The 15,449-nt window shown below is 39.0% G+C and overlaps 2 protein-coding genes across 6 annotated transcripts; both read right to left on the minus strand.

Moving 5' to 3' along the window:
* Positions 1-1,578: 1,578 nt before the first annotated feature.
* On the minus strand, positions 1,579-8,459 carry LOC111243564 (lewis-type alpha-(1,3)-fucosyltransferase-like). 3 transcript variants are annotated; one of them, XR_015319145.1, is made up of 4 exons: positions 7,399-8,459; positions 4,027-5,230; positions 2,813-3,552; positions 1,579-1,896 (listed from the first exon to the last, which is right to left on the minus strand). XR_015319145.1 is itself a non-coding variant. In XM_022789356.2 (3 exons), the coding sequence occupies exons 1-3, from the start codon at positions 7,427-7,429 to the stop codon at positions 3,396-3,398; spliced, it is 1,392 nt and encodes a 463-aa protein (XP_022645091.1). In that variant the 5' UTR covers positions 7,430-8,459; the 3' UTR covers positions 1,579-3,395. The 3 variants fall into 3 exon arrangements, 2 of the variants coding, with proteins under 2 accessions (XP_022645091.1, XP_022645092.1); XM_022789356.2 differs by having other exon boundaries at positions 1,579-3,552; XM_022789357.2 differs by having other exon boundaries at positions 1,579-3,552; positions 7,566-8,455.
* Positions 8,460-8,708: 249 nt separating this feature from the next.
* On the minus strand, positions 8,709-15,054 carry Psn (presenilin). 3 transcript variants are annotated; one of them, XM_022789352.2, is made up of 4 exons: positions 14,900-15,054; positions 13,166-13,372; positions 12,619-12,850; positions 8,709-12,378 (listed from the first exon to the last, which is right to left on the minus strand). In XM_022789352.2, exon 4 carries the CDS (start codon positions 12,153-12,155, stop codon positions 10,740-10,742), a length of 1,416 nt encoding a protein of 471 aa, XP_022645087.1. In that variant the 5' UTR covers positions 12,156-12,378; positions 12,619-12,850; positions 13,166-13,372; positions 14,900-15,054; the 3' UTR covers positions 8,709-10,739. The 3 variants fall into 3 exon arrangements, with proteins under 3 accessions (XP_022645087.1, XP_022645089.1, XP_022645088.1); XM_022789354.2 differs by having other exon boundaries at positions 14,797-14,909; XM_022789353.2 differs by lacking the exon at positions 14,900-15,054 and adding an exon at positions 14,520-14,779.
* Between the last annotated feature and the right edge of the window lie 395 nt (positions 15,055-15,449).

Below are 15,449 nucleotides of genomic sequence, written 5' to 3' on the forward strand. Positions count from 1 at the left end.
GTTTAATACTCAAATAAGCCAAGAATAGCTTGGCTTAAATTTCTATTTGAATTATCTTACGCATAGGTCAAAAAAGGTTCCTATAAAAAATAGTTTTTTGCAAGTTTTTCTCATTTTTCCATATTTTAATAGATGTAGCTATGATCTAATTATTAAGAACTAGAACGTTTTAACCAGCGTTGTAGTGAGGGTTGTGCAATTGTGGGATATATCTTGATTTTTCCGCGTCCGAAATTCGTATAAGCCATGACAGCTGTTCATAGCTTAGTTCTACAAATAATACATACTTAGAGTAATCTATTCGGTGTGCAGATACTCTAATTCGATTGCTTAACAGTTAGTTCAAGTGTTTTATAGACCACAATATTTAAGTGCGGAGAACCGCTAAATTGATTGAAGGTTAGGTCTATAAAAGAGTTCGTTTCGCGTATAGAAAAATACAGGGGATTGAAGTTTTTAGATCTGCTATAGAGACACCTGAACAGGTTCAAAACCACAGCGAAAACGGGTCACATCACCTTAAAAAATATTTAAACTCGTTTGTTGAAAACTCAACCTTACACAGCGTGTGATTTTCTTAATGTTATACGTTTATAAAATTATACAACCCAAATACATGAGCTTTTGGACAATTTTTACACACAGCTTTTTAAATACTTCCCTTAGTAGCCATTGCAAACACCCTATACGTTAGATGGGCCGATAACTAAATGGAAAAAAAAACACTATTTACATAAATTTCCTGAAATTCCATAAAAGAAGTGGACAGCTGTTAGCCTAAAAATTGTCCGCGTTATAGGATAATTCTAATGGATAATGAAAATGGCTTGTATTTTCTATTGATGCCTGCTTTTGTCCGTCACTCTTTTCTCTACATTTATATTACCGAGAACTCTTCTTGCTTTAGAACGCCTTGAGGCTACTAATCTCATGATGATTCAACATGAACGAGCCATTTCGCGATTAACTAATGCCGTAAATCTTCCAGCCTCGTCGGCTGGTACAATGGCGATTAATTGCGGTCGGCCTGTCACTGCTCTTTGTAAGCACACTCTGCTTGACTGGATTTCTGGATGATTTAGGAACGTTGACGGACAAAAAGCCTTTCTCATTTAACTACAGCGGTGTTTTTATTTCGGGTGAACATGTTCTAAATTGAGGAAAGTGTGCTCTCGTTCAACACTTACAAATCGAAAACGACCTAAATATAAAAGAATTTTTTTGGATCGTGTGAAATGTCAAGACCTTGAGATAACTCCAAACAAGTTTACTCTAAAGTACATTCAAACTGTAAAATACAACGGGCCGAAAAACGTTGCACTAGAATTTCTCGACTAATCAGTGAACTTGATACGTCCTATCGATCTATCTTTTGGAAAAACATTTTGGTTCCTCAACATCAAGAAGTAAATTTATCGAACTAATACTGTGGCAGGTAATGCAAGAAAAAACACCTTGAACTTTTGTGTTGAACAAATCATGATCACGATTTCAACTGAATAGCGAGGAGGTAATTCACCAGCCCTGATAAAAAAAATAAATATAACCCAGCAAGTATACAAAGGTATAACGCACCTGTGATATCTTTGAATTATTTATTCGATTTAACCGATATATATATATATGGTTCTATTATGGAAAATAACGTATTTTTACGTCAGATGGGGTAACTTAAGAAGTTGTTAGGTTAGCTTGGACTGACGCGAGCAAACTCAGTGCTTCTAGTAGCTATTTCAGTTAACTGAATCAACTCCGCCTCACCGTATCGTGTCAATAGGCATCGAAAATATGAACAGGTATTATGATGGTCATACATACTTGTGACCTTCCACGGTAGTAGAAAATCAAAAGACACAGTCGATCCACGGCAGTTGTTCGTTGGATCCAAGGTGTGGCCTTAAAGTAATACCAAACTAAATTGTGAACCACGTGGGTTTATCAGGTGAAAATTCTACAGTAGCAAGGAAATTATTTGGCCGCATAAACTGATCTACATATGCCTTTGTCCTTAAGTTTCTAACAAGAAAGAAGGTTCTGAGCAAGTGCTAATAGGTAAGCGATTCTATTCCACCGCTATAACGAATCGCTCATTTTCGTTTCGATGTCGATGTTAGGCTTGGTGAATCCAACGTGGCAAATACATCTTAGTCACTTAGTTAATAAGTTAATAAATTAATTAGTTAATAATTTAGCTCATTATGCTAACCGCTTCGAATGGCTTGTGCACTTATTGCTTCCTTTAGAACATTTACATTTAATCTATTTTTAAAATTATCAAAGGATTTGGTCCAATGAACTCAATTGCCCTACGTTTATCTTTCCATTATAATAATCTTAGTTACTTGTTGGTCACTTCGCGCCTGTGGCAAGACGTATATAATTATAATGTACTCACTTGCCCTTACCCGTATCTACGTATCACTGACCATTTTCAGATAGACTAGAAGACCTGAATATAATAATAGGAATAATATTTATAAAAGCTTCTTGCGTTTCTTAGTTCCTTACTTATGGTTCGACCAAAAAATACTAGTGTTTATTACTGGCTTTCGTTGCTGACATATATCTCATATGTCATATACAGTCTTTTCGATTTAGAAAGCAAATTAATATTTCCTTTTGCTTTTCAAAGTTTGCCATGATATGCTTCTCAACTATGTATGAGTAGTGTTTAATCTGATAAATTTAATTTAATCGATATTAATGGAATAGTATTAGCACTTTGTATTATAGATACAGAGGGGAAGGGTACATACTGCTCCGTATTTAACTCGATTTAACCTGCGAACTATTCGGTTGTGAAGGTACCCACCTTGCTAACTTGAACACATGTGTCTATAGGGACAAAATAACAGCTGACAAAACGTTTTTTTTTGCTGATCCGTTGCAAGTTTGCGACAATGACTCTTCGTCCGTTCTGCCGGGCATTGCAAACACGCTTTTCCAATTACCCTGTAAATGAGTTCCTTCTAAGCGATCCGTGATTCCCTAAGACAGAACGTTGAATTACATTGCGGCGCAAAACACGCTCCTTAGTTCGCCTTGCTTTATATCGTTCCTACGACTGCGCATGGCGTTAAACGTCTTACGAAACGACTGGTAACTGCCGACACATAGATGATCGTAGAAGCATACTTCTTTTTCAAATAAGAGCAGCAGATAAAAATAAAATTTTCACGCTTTTATCTTCGTTAATTTACATTTCGAATATAACCGTGGCTCGTACCTACAGGCTGATGGCACTACAATAAGCACTGAGCGAATTCGGGCATATCTATTCGCACTAACAATGCTTTACTCGTTTTGTAGGGATGTGCGTGAACGTTTGATGCTGGCTGGTACCAAAAACATAAGTACGCCAATTAATACGCCACTATCAATTATCGTTCGAAATGTTATCTCAGATCATAAGCTTTTCTCCAGCTACCGTGACAAGTGTTGCTATGCCAGTACGTGTTGAAGTCTTGGTACATCCGTCGACGATAGTTCGTATGTAGCTTTGCACACAGGCGGCAGGCGAAGTGCAGGGGATCTTGGAGTTGATAATAACTCCTGTAAAAATTTGTCGTCAAATGGAAGGCACAGAAAAGAGCAGCAGGAGTGAAAACAACAAACAGATACAAGCAGCATTGTAAATTATACGGTAACGTGTTACTTTGCGTGAGCGAACCTAAGCAATATGCGCCATATAATTTATTATTTAAATATTCAAGACTATATACATCGAAGCCGTATTAGTTAATGGAATGTTATTTTCACGCCTAACAGCAAGGGCCCTCACAAACTACCTATAAACGATAGAATACGATTACTGAACTTCGCTGAATAATAAATCTATTTTGCTGATTGTAGAAGTCATTAATTTACTGGGTTTTGTGCATATGACACATTTACAACTGATATATTTTCCTATCCTACGCGCGATATAATTACAGTAGAATATTTAAATGATCGTTTATGAAAAGCAAATATGCAATAACGCAGTGTGTTCGATTTCTTACACTCATGTCTATTCTGGACGCTTACCTCCAGCGATGATAGCTGTTATATAGCACTGGGTCATTGCTAACGTGCTGTATGTAGTTGGCGAGTTGTTTTATACTTGAAAATTTGTTCACGTTTATATAACTGCCAGGCGGAGCGAACCGCGAATAATCCGCGCCTCCCAGAACAATGGGCACCATCTCACTATGTTCAAGGATGTTGAAGAGCTTCTCGGTTATGTAGTCATTACAGATAGAATTTTCAAAGCTCAGATAAAATAAGTGGTCTTTTGAAAATTGATCGTAACATGGCGAAGACCTATCGCATTTAATAGTACCACAATCACCGACAATATCAGTATGAACTCCATATTTCGCAAGTTCTGCGACTAGCGTCTCACGTTCACTTGACGTTTGACAATGTGACACGAACCACGTGGCCAGTTTGGTCTTGTTTACGTGGAAATCCTTTTTGATCGGCATGAACTCGTACTTGCTAATGACGTTCTTGGTCAGAGGTATATCTGCATCTTGCCGATAAGTTATCGTCCAATTAAAGAGATTATTAAATGACTCGGGCAAAGGTGGTGCATGCGGAGGCGCCTCAGCATTAAGCAATACAAACACCTCGTCACGAGATTGCCGCTTAGGAACATCGGTAGCGTTAATGTCTCGAAGATGGACGATAATGGCATCGGCCTGCTCCGTGCGGTTCATCGTTACCCGGCATGGATAGCCGGGACAAATCTTCTCGAACGGTGGAATGTAATCACGTTCATTGAAAAACGTATTCCACAGTAAAATTGTTTTGATTGCCACATCGGTGTTGACATTAACTGCGAATTGATCTTTCGCGCCGCCTTCGACACCGATATCTCTGATAAGGGTAAAGAAACTTTTCTTCGCCGGTTCAATATATGAAGTCGGATGCATGTGCAGCTTTGCGGAAGATGACGCTTCACTGACCGCTGGCTCTGTCCTCTTGACGCTATCAAGATTAATGCTGGGCGCAGGCTCATTGTCCGAGTGTTGAGGATTCGTAGCCGAGTTTGCCGCATACACGAAATAAACGCAGCAAACGCCGGCGACAACTACATACGGATAGAGGAATCGACGAATGGGGGAATTTTGCCGAACAAGGGAAGGCCGTTCATAAAACGGATCGAGCCGCTTCAACCATCGCCAAAGAGGTCCCGATCCTAACGTACTTCCTGCGTTTACCATTGGAACATTTGTCGTGATTTCATCTGCCGATCAATAAACGCAAAACAAAGTAATATCTCGAATTCCTGTCAATTTAGTAATAATGCTTAGTACTGTAAACGAGAACACCATTCGACAGGGTAAAGGCGAACACACATTAATTGCTCGTAAATTAATGACAAATGTTCAGCGTAGCTTTAAACAACGAAGAAAAAGGTGTTTGAAGAAGATATTTTTACCAAATATTCCTTAAATATATATTCGTTGGTGTACCTGATGTATTGCCACAACGCTTAGATAGGAAAAGTGTTTATGCTAAAGCCGCAAAGTCCTCGTATCGATTCTAACTGATGTGCGCGTTTTGATATAAAATATATACGTACATAATTACTAGACGTTGGTACAACTAATACTTGATCAACGTCTATTTAAATCGTTACGAAAATAACTGAAATACAATATATGTAAGTTGGCTTTGCTAGCAAGTTAATGCGTGAACACACTGAAAGCCTAGGAAGCATGTCTTTTCCCAATTCATATGCTCCCGAGTTTGAGCGCTTACTGTTGGTCACTTGTTATTAGCGCGATGGTGACACACTGCAAATTATTAATTGATTTCGTGACCCTTAGCTACAGCCGTGAGTTGTCGAACTAAAAGGCTTGTCTTTGGCAAACAGTAACTCTATTGCAGAAGATAAACAAGTTTGGACGAGTTTTCATAAACACCACTCAGACGAAACGAATGTTGACATAGGGAAATTATGGAAAAATTGCATTTCATGCATTTTACCGATCACCCAAATATAAGCTGTACAAATCATTCCTTAAAGTTTAACGCTATTTTTCTTTTTTAATTGAATTAGGAAACGATAAACTAGATAGAATGACATAGATTGAAAACAAATTGTGGTTTGTGAAAGGCACTACATTGAAACATCTTAAATTACCTTTATGGGAGCTATATAGGCTAAGGGAAGGCAGGGCTATATAGACTACCGTACATTTTAACGTGTAACGAGGATACCATTGATTGTTACTTTGGTAGAGAAATTGAAAAAGCTAGCTTAGGTCAGAGCACAAGTTAACCCAAAAATTAATTGTTTTGAGTTTCTTTTTTCGGTACTGCCGCTAGGCGTTCAGACGGTCGAATTTAGGCTAGTGGGTATATACGTGTATATTTGTAAATGTACAAGCATCAATATCAGTTATGTATCGTATTTTTGTGCTACAGCGTGTCATAATTGTCAACCGTATAGCATATGCGATTGTTTTTGAAAGGAATTGTAACGACCCTTAATCCACACCACACCGTCAAGCCTGAACAAAATTGCATTGGAGTTGGCATTGGAAAACAATGCACTTTACAGATCTCCATCAGTTTTCTAAACAAAATACAACCACTGAATGTGCCAGTAATCGAGTAAAACCTTTATTAGAATTTAACGTAGCTAATCGACCATAACTTTAAAGGTAGCTGCAGCCTTGAACTGACACACGCCACAGCCTATTCTTAGAAAACAAGCATTTTTCCTTTGTTTTCGTTGAGAGATTGACATCTTCGCATAAAATCATTTACGGTCCATATAGCTCCACAACTGATTTATATCGTCATATCTTATAAGACTGTGTCGCCCCAAAACGTACGTGCCTTCAACAGATAATTTTCCAGAAGCTAATAAATCGTGGTAGGGCCCTTTCAGATCATAAGATAGAAGCAATGTTTGTAAAATGAACTGAAATAATTTTTCTCCAGTAGCAGTGGCCGTTCTTAGCAGTCTCCTTAAATTTGGCTTATATAAACTCTTGCATTATTTTGTAGTGGAAAATTGTAGTGGAACGCCTCATACTATTGTTATTGAACTTTAGGTAATTCTCAAAACATCGACAATTTTAAATTAAATCAATAGTAAATGTAGCTGACAAATGCTAGTAAATTTTTCTGAGAAAAGTTTAATGGGTGACAAGAAAAATATTACAAAGGCTTTTTAATTTTTTATGTGCCTGACAAATTCGTTACTTTTTATTGAGTTACTGTATATCAAATAGTATGGGCACTACTCTGTTGAATTTTAATCATCATTAAACAGTACTCAGCTTCCAATCATGCAGGCACGCCCTTCAATTTATCGATATTTAGCACTCGAGGCATCCACCGATTGGCATACGCATAATACTAATCCAATAATATAAAATATATAGATGGCGTTCCTACCATCTAGTAGTATAGATGAGAGGCGTTCCATTAGAAGTTTATTTGCTATGAAGACCGTCACATACTTGAATCACTCTCTTCACTTCAAATGTAAATGGTCGTATTCCACTACAAAGAGCCAATAGTCAATAAAAGACCGGGAACAACTTATATCATCAATTACGTACCATCCGATAGGTCCATTGTCAGCAAATTTCAAATCAGGGGCCAGCTTGTCGGTGCGAAGCAGATATCTTGTTGTTTCCAGTGATAATCTTGTTCAGCGCACACAGCTGTCAAGCCTTTTGTCGCGGGTATTCTTTCATAGCGATCCATCTCCTTAGCGAAATAGGCCGCAGGTTTGATTCCATACGTATATGACACGAAGCGAATATTTCAGCGCGGAGTTATCTCACTTCGCTATTTTGACCAATGCAATACTTGCTTTCCTTGTAACGCTCTATTGACAGTTCGCTATTCATAGTTGAGCTTCAGGGGGTGTTTGGCAATTCCTAGCCTTCGACGGGATGGTGCGCTCGAGAGGTCTTCGGCGCGTGCGCAGATGGCTGAGGAAGGAGATCAGACACAACGAAAGATTTCTAGCTCGCATTTTGATAACCCGGAGGCTGTAGCAGGGGAGAGGACCTTGTGGGTGAAGCTTTGAACTTCGAAGGAAAGGGAACTAACAGAATGGGGGAAGTGGTAAAAAATTACAAGGGCATTCGTCTAAAGCATCGCAGAGTACCTTGTTGGCGACAGACACCTTTAACAGGGTAAAGGTGTCTTCGTCAGATGATTCAAATCTGAAATACGATTAATCGGATACAGGTTCCTACAGCAAAATATCTGTAGTTATATTAAGAAACAGCGATTTTAATGCTATTTACATATAAAAAGTCAATTTTCTAAACTGGGTAAGTCAAATTGTTCAGAACAAGAGAGGCGTCCGATTCGCATGTTAATGAATACCAATGGAAGATGTGAGTTTAAGCAATCATTGTATTCTTGTATGCTCTGTTGCTAACCGTGGGTGCTGAAGCAGTAAAAAACGTTTTCCACGACACCGCGTCTTGCATGAAAGCGTTCAGGAGAAAAATTTAGACCAATATATTACTAACCTATTCGAGCTAACCTGTAAACTAAACCAGTTCGCATAGGTTAACTGGGCTCATTGTTTCAATGGATAACCATAAACCGGTTACGCATCCTTCAGTTTATCTGACAGATCAAGAAAGGCTCTCGGCACTTATTAAACATTTTGAGCGAAGCTATTGATCAGTAATTATTCCTTTCTACACGAATTCTGTAAAATACTAAAAACAAAATCTGAATGAGTAATGAGTTATAAATGGTAATTTATTGACACATGCTATGTGTATAAAACTATATATAGTGCAGCTGTCGAATAAACACGAATATCTACTTCATCAGCATCATCCGTATAAAAAAATGTTTCCTTTACTATAGAAGACATTACTAATTAAAAATATGCTGCGGCATTAATTCAGCAGTAGGCAAATCGCTGCGGCCCGTTTCCATTTGTAACGACGTTAACAGGTCTACCCATGTAGACACTATCCTTTTTTTTTACTGCATCTCATTTGCATCCCCAGTTGTTATCGTTTGCATTATTGCTTGATGCACCACATGAAATCTTCTCGTCAGCAGCTAAATCAATCGTTTATTTTGATTTGCCCACATTGAGGCTCAGTGCTATTTAAACTATGAGACTCTTACATAGACAAAGAATTTTCAGTTAGCATTTCCATATAGTTTTCGTTCAACTTGCCCATCCTTACATCCCTATAACTACCAGTCTTTTTTTTACAGAGGTTGCTCTCACACACGTATGTTGTAGGATGAGAGACGATCTCCAATCTCCTACCGATTTTTCTAATGTTGCAGTTTAACGGTTCATGAAATTTACGTAGCCCTCGATTATCGTTCAGTTGCCGACTGAACGATAATGAATTATAACTTAACATGTGACAAATATCTTAAAAACGCACGTAAATCTAAAAGCCTATGGCTCCAGTTCTCACAACAAATCTATTTAGATTTTGCTATGAAGGTTAGATCTAATTGCACTAGGCAATAAGAGCTCTAAACAACGATACCTAAATGTTATTGCATGTTATACTACGAATAGCTCTAAATACTTATTTTATTGTTAAATTTATAAAAGAAGTAACTACCGCTTCTGTTTTTCATTTTTTTGTTACAACCTATTTATTTGACTGACTGAAATTTAATAAAAAGGCCGTGCTATCATAGTGGTCATCATGTAATTCGTCCAGAAAATAGAACTACATCTTTCTTCACTGTATAGTTCATATTTTATTTTCGCTTAAACATCAATAAGATTCCTAAGTATTCCTAAGTAATTGTATGGAAAATATAAGGGAAAAAGACAAAAGATAAGTTGTTTTACTAGTATTCATATTCGTCCTGAATATGCAATGTGTGCTCTTTCCTGAACAATAAACCAAATAAACCATGTCAGTCTTTCTTTATGAAGAAAAATATCAATCTTACCCAAATCTAAAAAATCACCTAGATATCTATTTAATTTTTCTGCTCTCATTGGGCGTAAAGCTTAGTACATTATTCATTTACAGACATTTTTCTTAACAGCGTTTTCTGTACACACGCGTCAATCAGGCTCGTACAACCGTTTATTAAACGGAGATAACTGATGCATTCCAAGCGTGTAAGTCCGCCCCTAGGCATAATTTGTGTTGAGGAAAATACCCTCCTTGCTTCACAGAAGCGTAAAGGTCTTTTACGGATTACTGCTCGAACATTTGCCGGTGTCTATGCATAAAAGTGCCATATAAATTGATTTCTTAGATGAACCTTTGGCTGAATACGGTATTCACCTAAGTTTTTGCTTATCATGCAACACTGAAAACATATGCGGCCTAAAAACGTTTCGTCAAATGTTGGGTCGGTAGATGTTTCCAGTACATATGGAGTATACCGCATGAATATACTATAATGACATTTCAGCGATGTTCAATCTTTTTTTGTATTACTTCGAAAGAATCAAATAATCAAGCAGCTTTCCCTGTGTTTCTGTTACATTCTCCACTGTGTTTGGCTTAATATTTGAGCTAATATATTAGCGAGCAAATGCAAGTTACATCCGCATACTTCACCAACCACTTTGATAGACTCACGAGCTCATACAATATTAACTATAATAATAATACGTCTGTCAATTAGTACTCGAAAGTTCTGTCGAACAATATATACTGTCGTCGCCGTTTGTCTGATCTGCGAACAGTGATGGAGTCAAAAAAAAAGGTCACTTATTCTTTCTCACCGTTTTCATTTCAGGACGTAATACATTGGCTGCCATCTCATATGTACGCCTGTTGCACAGCAAGAACCTCGGTGAATGGCTGTACGAGTGTGGATGTTGCAAAATAAAAAACGAGACCAAATGCGATAGAAATAGGTAGAGCGGGTAATGCCTTGCGAAAAATTGCCAGCAGCAGCAGCGTCAGACAGAGTCCGATCAAGATCGCGACGAAGCAGGCGAGTGTCGTATTCCAGTCGCCATACCAGGATGCTTTACCGACGAGCACCGAGTAGAAAATGAAGTCGCCTAGGCCAAGCTTTACGCTCCGTTCTTCTTCCTCACCTTGCTGTATCTGTTGTTGTCGGTGATATAGACGTTGAGATCCGTCATCAGTGTCTAGAAACTCACCGCCTCTTTCATGACTTCCACCCCTTGAAGTGCTTGTACCTGTCGCTTGTGAGTCATTGACTACAGTTGTTGACCCATTGCTGTCTTGGCATAGCCAACTTTGATGAGTTTCAGAGACACCTTCGCCTCGACTAGCCTCGACCTGGCACTGGCCGTCATTGTCAGCTATACCCACAATCCAGACCATCGCCGATGAATAGATGAGTGCAGGGAATATAGGCTCGTCACGTTGCTGCGCCGTTTCAACAAGGATTCGCAAAGGACCTTTCGGAGATAGAACCGCCACTAGATCCCAGATCGAAATAACTGCTAGAACTGCCCATACGGTGAATGCCGGCATGTATTTGATGAATACCATTGCCATGAGGGACGAGATAATGATGAGATATAATTGCTGCAAAAGTAGCGGGCCTTTCCAGTGGATGCAAATCATGCCTACCATGCCAAAGTTCCACACACATAGGGCCACTGTTATATAGTCGACAGCGATGTTATAGTTGGTCAGTACTTCGTAGGCATACAGGTAAGCGAAGAGGAACAGCAACAGAAGGCTGGACATGATCAACCAACCGTGGATGACCTTGTAGCAGCGGGACTTATATAGGACGATGAGTAGAACCGTCATGATGACGATGACACTCATCAAGACGAAGGCGTTGGCAAAGCTCTGCCAGACTTTTGTGGTGGTGTCAACATTTTGATCATGAAATGGCGTATAGAGTAGATACTGTCCATTGCTCTCGGCTAACGATGTAACCGTATTGATGGACGTCACCACGACAAGCATGCATAATGATACAGGTATAATGAGCTTGATTACATGCTTGGCACCGTACTTCAGCTCCTCCTCCTCTAACGGATTCGCTAATCCACTACCGCCGTCGCCAGAAGCACCTCCTCGAAGACCATTGTCGGATGGTACCTCATGGGTCCAACTGTGGCGGCCATTCTGAACAAAGCCAACTTCAAGTGATTCGGTTCCTGTAGTGTTCAAATCCTGCCCCCCTTGCTTCGCGTCGTGCGGTTTACGTGGGCGCGCTGCTCGCACGACCACCGTTTCGGCCATCAGGGGATTGGTGTCGGCCTCCGTGATGGCCCAGTACTAATTTATGTTCACCTTATAAACAAGTATATTCGACCTGCCTCGTGTTAGGGACAGAAGCCGTATACGGCAAATGTGCGTAAATCTCGTAGGACGCTTAATGGCAATTCGAGCTCACGTAGACGAGCGGGGTCTTCCGGACACGCCCGCAAAATAGTTTGCAGGCAGAGTGACTTCAGGGAGCTAACTGTAAAGGCAAATATGGCATACATACAGCGTGTTCGTTAAACCGTATTATGTTAACATCTACAGTATGTCTACTATGTTGGGTTTAACGTTGGTTTTAATATAAAAAGAAGTGGTTTAATTACTGCAGTCGCCACAGTTCTTGCTTTATCTATGTTAAGCGAAGTTATGCACATTGGTTGCAAATCCTGTGTATTCATGCTAGTCGAGGCATTATCACAGAATTTAATATTGAACCTACCGAACCGAGTTATTAAGACAACTCTTCTTACGCGACGATTAGCGCCACTAGGGTACAGCAAAAATTTTCCGTTCAGAGGTAACGCTGTCTGATAGGTCTCTGCGACGGCTTCGGCTGCGTTATGTTCTCTTGGCCTTGGCGTATATGGTACAGCTTGCCACGGATGGCTTTCGAAGGTATCAATGTTAAGGGCTGTATCATGCCCGACGGACTTTAATATACCGTAACTAACCTGTATCAGAAGCACAAGAGCAAATAACGAAACGTTCCCGTTACACTTTGTGAATACGAAACAAATGACAGAAATAATTACTAGGAAAAAGTAATCTCGAAATGGATCGCACTTTAAGAAATGCATATAGAATATTAACGTGTTAGGCTAGTCATACATAAATAGCATAAAGGACACAGCACATATTTATAAATCATATCAAAGGGCCAACAACTCTATTCTACAATATATAAACTTCTCAGCTTGCAATGCAGTACAATGCAATTCTGAAATATGATAATGTTTGGTTGCCCAGAAGGAAATTTGTTGACGTACCCGATTTCCGTCGAAATCTAACCAAAAGAGCTCGACTTCAAATCCCGTGCAATTCACGAACCTGTAGAAAGCCCTAGAGTTTATATCAGAACCCTTCGATCTGGGCTGAAGCCAAGGCTTTACTTCGGAAAAATCTTCGTTCATCGCCTTATCGGCGCATCATTATCCTTCACCTCTTACCAGGCATGGTCATCACGGTTTTTGCGCCTGTCATGAACAACAATATGAACAAAAGTACGCATACTCTCATATACTTCATCGGCAATACACTGATTTAGAAGATACAGGAATTTTGTCTAAAACATTTTAGATAATATATATATATATGTATATATATAGAGCAAAGCAACACTCTGGCAGGACTTCCACCAATTCCATTACTCTATGCATCCTCCACGTAACATTGTTACTGTATGATACATAAAGACTTAACTCGTTTTAGATTTTACAGAAAATGCAAAAAATATTTGTCTCTATATATCTACAGTATGCCATTTATTTTAAGGGTAGAACAAAATTAAAAGGGACGAACAAGTTGAAAACGAAGTGGAGAAACGAAAACATTTAACCGAAAATGCATGCTACTTCCCAAGAGCTCGTATACAGTCGCTTTAAAAGGAACAAAAAGTTCGTGATGCAATTAACCGGTCCGGAATTGTCACGGGCCCAGTGTTCATTATTTTTGTGAGCACTTCCTTGTATTATTAGTCTTATTCAGAAAAACACCAAAGCACAATCAATTCATTAGTCGTCTACGCAAAAGTTTAAACAATTCTTCCAATTCATACATTCCGGTTCAACGATACATTCGACCCATATAGAAAGAATCATTGATCATTTTTATTATAAAGAGGATGAAACGAATTAAAAAATTAGAATAAAATAAAACGAAAACCAGGTCTATGTCATAGAAGCAGACAACTATGCTGCAGGTGTGGAATTACTGGAATGCGACTGAACAGCTGAGAGCGGATAAACATCTTGACAGAATAACACATAACTCCATTGCAGAGATGGATCAGCTGTACAAATTGTGCTCCTAAAAGTCGGTCTAGCGATCGATTACTTAGCAAAAAAAACGCTGACAATTATAATAGTAAATAATCTTTGCCGAATGCCTTGTCAAATGACGATTAAAGCCATCAAAGAAAATAAATAGTATTACATAATCAAATAGGAATACTATATAAACGCAGATATGTGCTAGCATAAATTTGACAGGAACATTTCACAAAGATCGTATTTTACGTTTTTGCGTTAGGTAGGGAAGAACTGTTGTCTCTGCGTTTCGCAATCAGTCAAACCTCCATACGTTACGGGGGGGGGGGGGAGAGAAATTCATTACGACATTCACCTATAGTGTGTGCGCTGCGGCACAATCTACAGTCTCTCCTCGGAGTCGAAGACAGCAAACTCCCTTTAGATCACATTAATAGCACTAGAGTAACATCGAGCATACACTTCTTCACAGAACCCAATTTCTATCCACCGGCTGCCAATTTCGATTAGACGCTATCTGACCACAACACTTCAAAAAGGATTAAATTCTCAGGCTCGTCTCAGTTGTTATCCACTTAGACGTTCCAACACCGGGGTTAATGGTGATTAGATAAAGATCGCTTTGCACTTACAGGCTGATGTAATAACTAAAGACCTCTGAAGTATGAATGTAAAAACGATAGAAATACTAAAAAAAAAAACCATCAAACAAGGGCGTCGTTTGACGACTCTTACTCGTTCGCTTCTTTACACAGATGGGCCAAGTAGCGCCGCACTAAGCAATGCAATACAAAACACTCATCCACTACGGACGGGTCTTGCAGGCCTTTGCTTCTTCAAAACATGTGGCATGGTCTGTGGCACTCTTTGTGATACGTTGACTCTCACCACTTGTTTAGATATGTTACTGAGTTTTGACTGAAGGGAAAGGGAATGAATATTAAATAGATAGCAAATAAATAGATAGGCAAAAATAGGTTGAATTAAAAAATAGATTGGGCTAAGGTGCAACTAAACAAACCTTTTTTTTTTATTACTACATGTATATTGCGGGCTTTATTTATTTAAAAAGCTCAATCGGCTCTTCACAATATATTTGTTTTAGCTTATTTTGATAGGCGTGAATGATATCCAGTCCCTCAACCTTTTATATTTCCACCAAATTAGTTATTCATGTTCTAAACTGTAATGAGCAGCGTAATTTCGCTTAGCATAAATACATGCATGATTTATTTTATCCGTGTTGCAAACCAGAGCGTGGTCCAATTGTATAACCGGGTGCGCG

Source organism: Varroa destructor, unplaced genomic scaffold, assembly GCF_002443255.2.
Source record: "Varroa destructor unplaced genomic scaffold, Vdes_3.0 BEIS01000001.1, whole genome shotgun sequence".
NCBI lineage: Eukaryota > Metazoa > Arthropoda > Arachnida > Mesostigmata > Varroidae > Varroa > Varroa destructor.